Raw genomic sequence first — 284 nt, 5'->3', positions numbered from 1 at the left:
TTCGATAACATTTTAGCAAGTGGAGCGGCCTGGCAAGACGCACCTTGCGCACGGCACTGACCCCGCCCACGAATCCCCCCCCCTTCCCCCCCAGGCTGGGCGTACTGATCCTGCACCGGGCGGGCGATATAGCGGACAAGGCGATCGAGGCGCTGAAGCAGGAGGGCGTGCGGCTGGCCCGCCTGGAGGTCACGCCCCGGCCAGACAAAGAGAAGCCCTTCCGGAAGATGGCCAGGAAGATGCTCGGCTGCGAGTTCGTCCCGTGAGTGGGTGTGGCTGGCGGG

At 66.5% G+C, this 284-nt stretch overlaps 1 protein-coding gene across 1 annotated transcript in view; it reads left to right on the top strand.

The window, feature by feature from the left end:
• The window catches only part of LOC119593084, a 22,880-nt gene that overhangs the window by 19,758 nt on the left and 2,838 nt on the right, over positions 1–284 (top strand). Inside the window, exon 5 of the mRNA XM_037942006.1 lies at positions 95–262. Coding sequence (XP_037797934.1) covers positions 95–262 — 168 coding nt within the window. The remainder of the gene's footprint in view (positions 1–94; positions 263–284) is intronic.

This window comes from Penaeus monodon, chromosome 31, assembly GCF_015228065.2.
Source record: "Penaeus monodon isolate SGIC_2016 chromosome 31, NSTDA_Pmon_1, whole genome shotgun sequence".
NCBI lineage: Eukaryota > Metazoa > Arthropoda > Malacostraca > Decapoda > Penaeidae > Penaeus > Penaeus monodon.
This window is presented reverse-complemented; position numbering and strand designations above follow the sequence as displayed.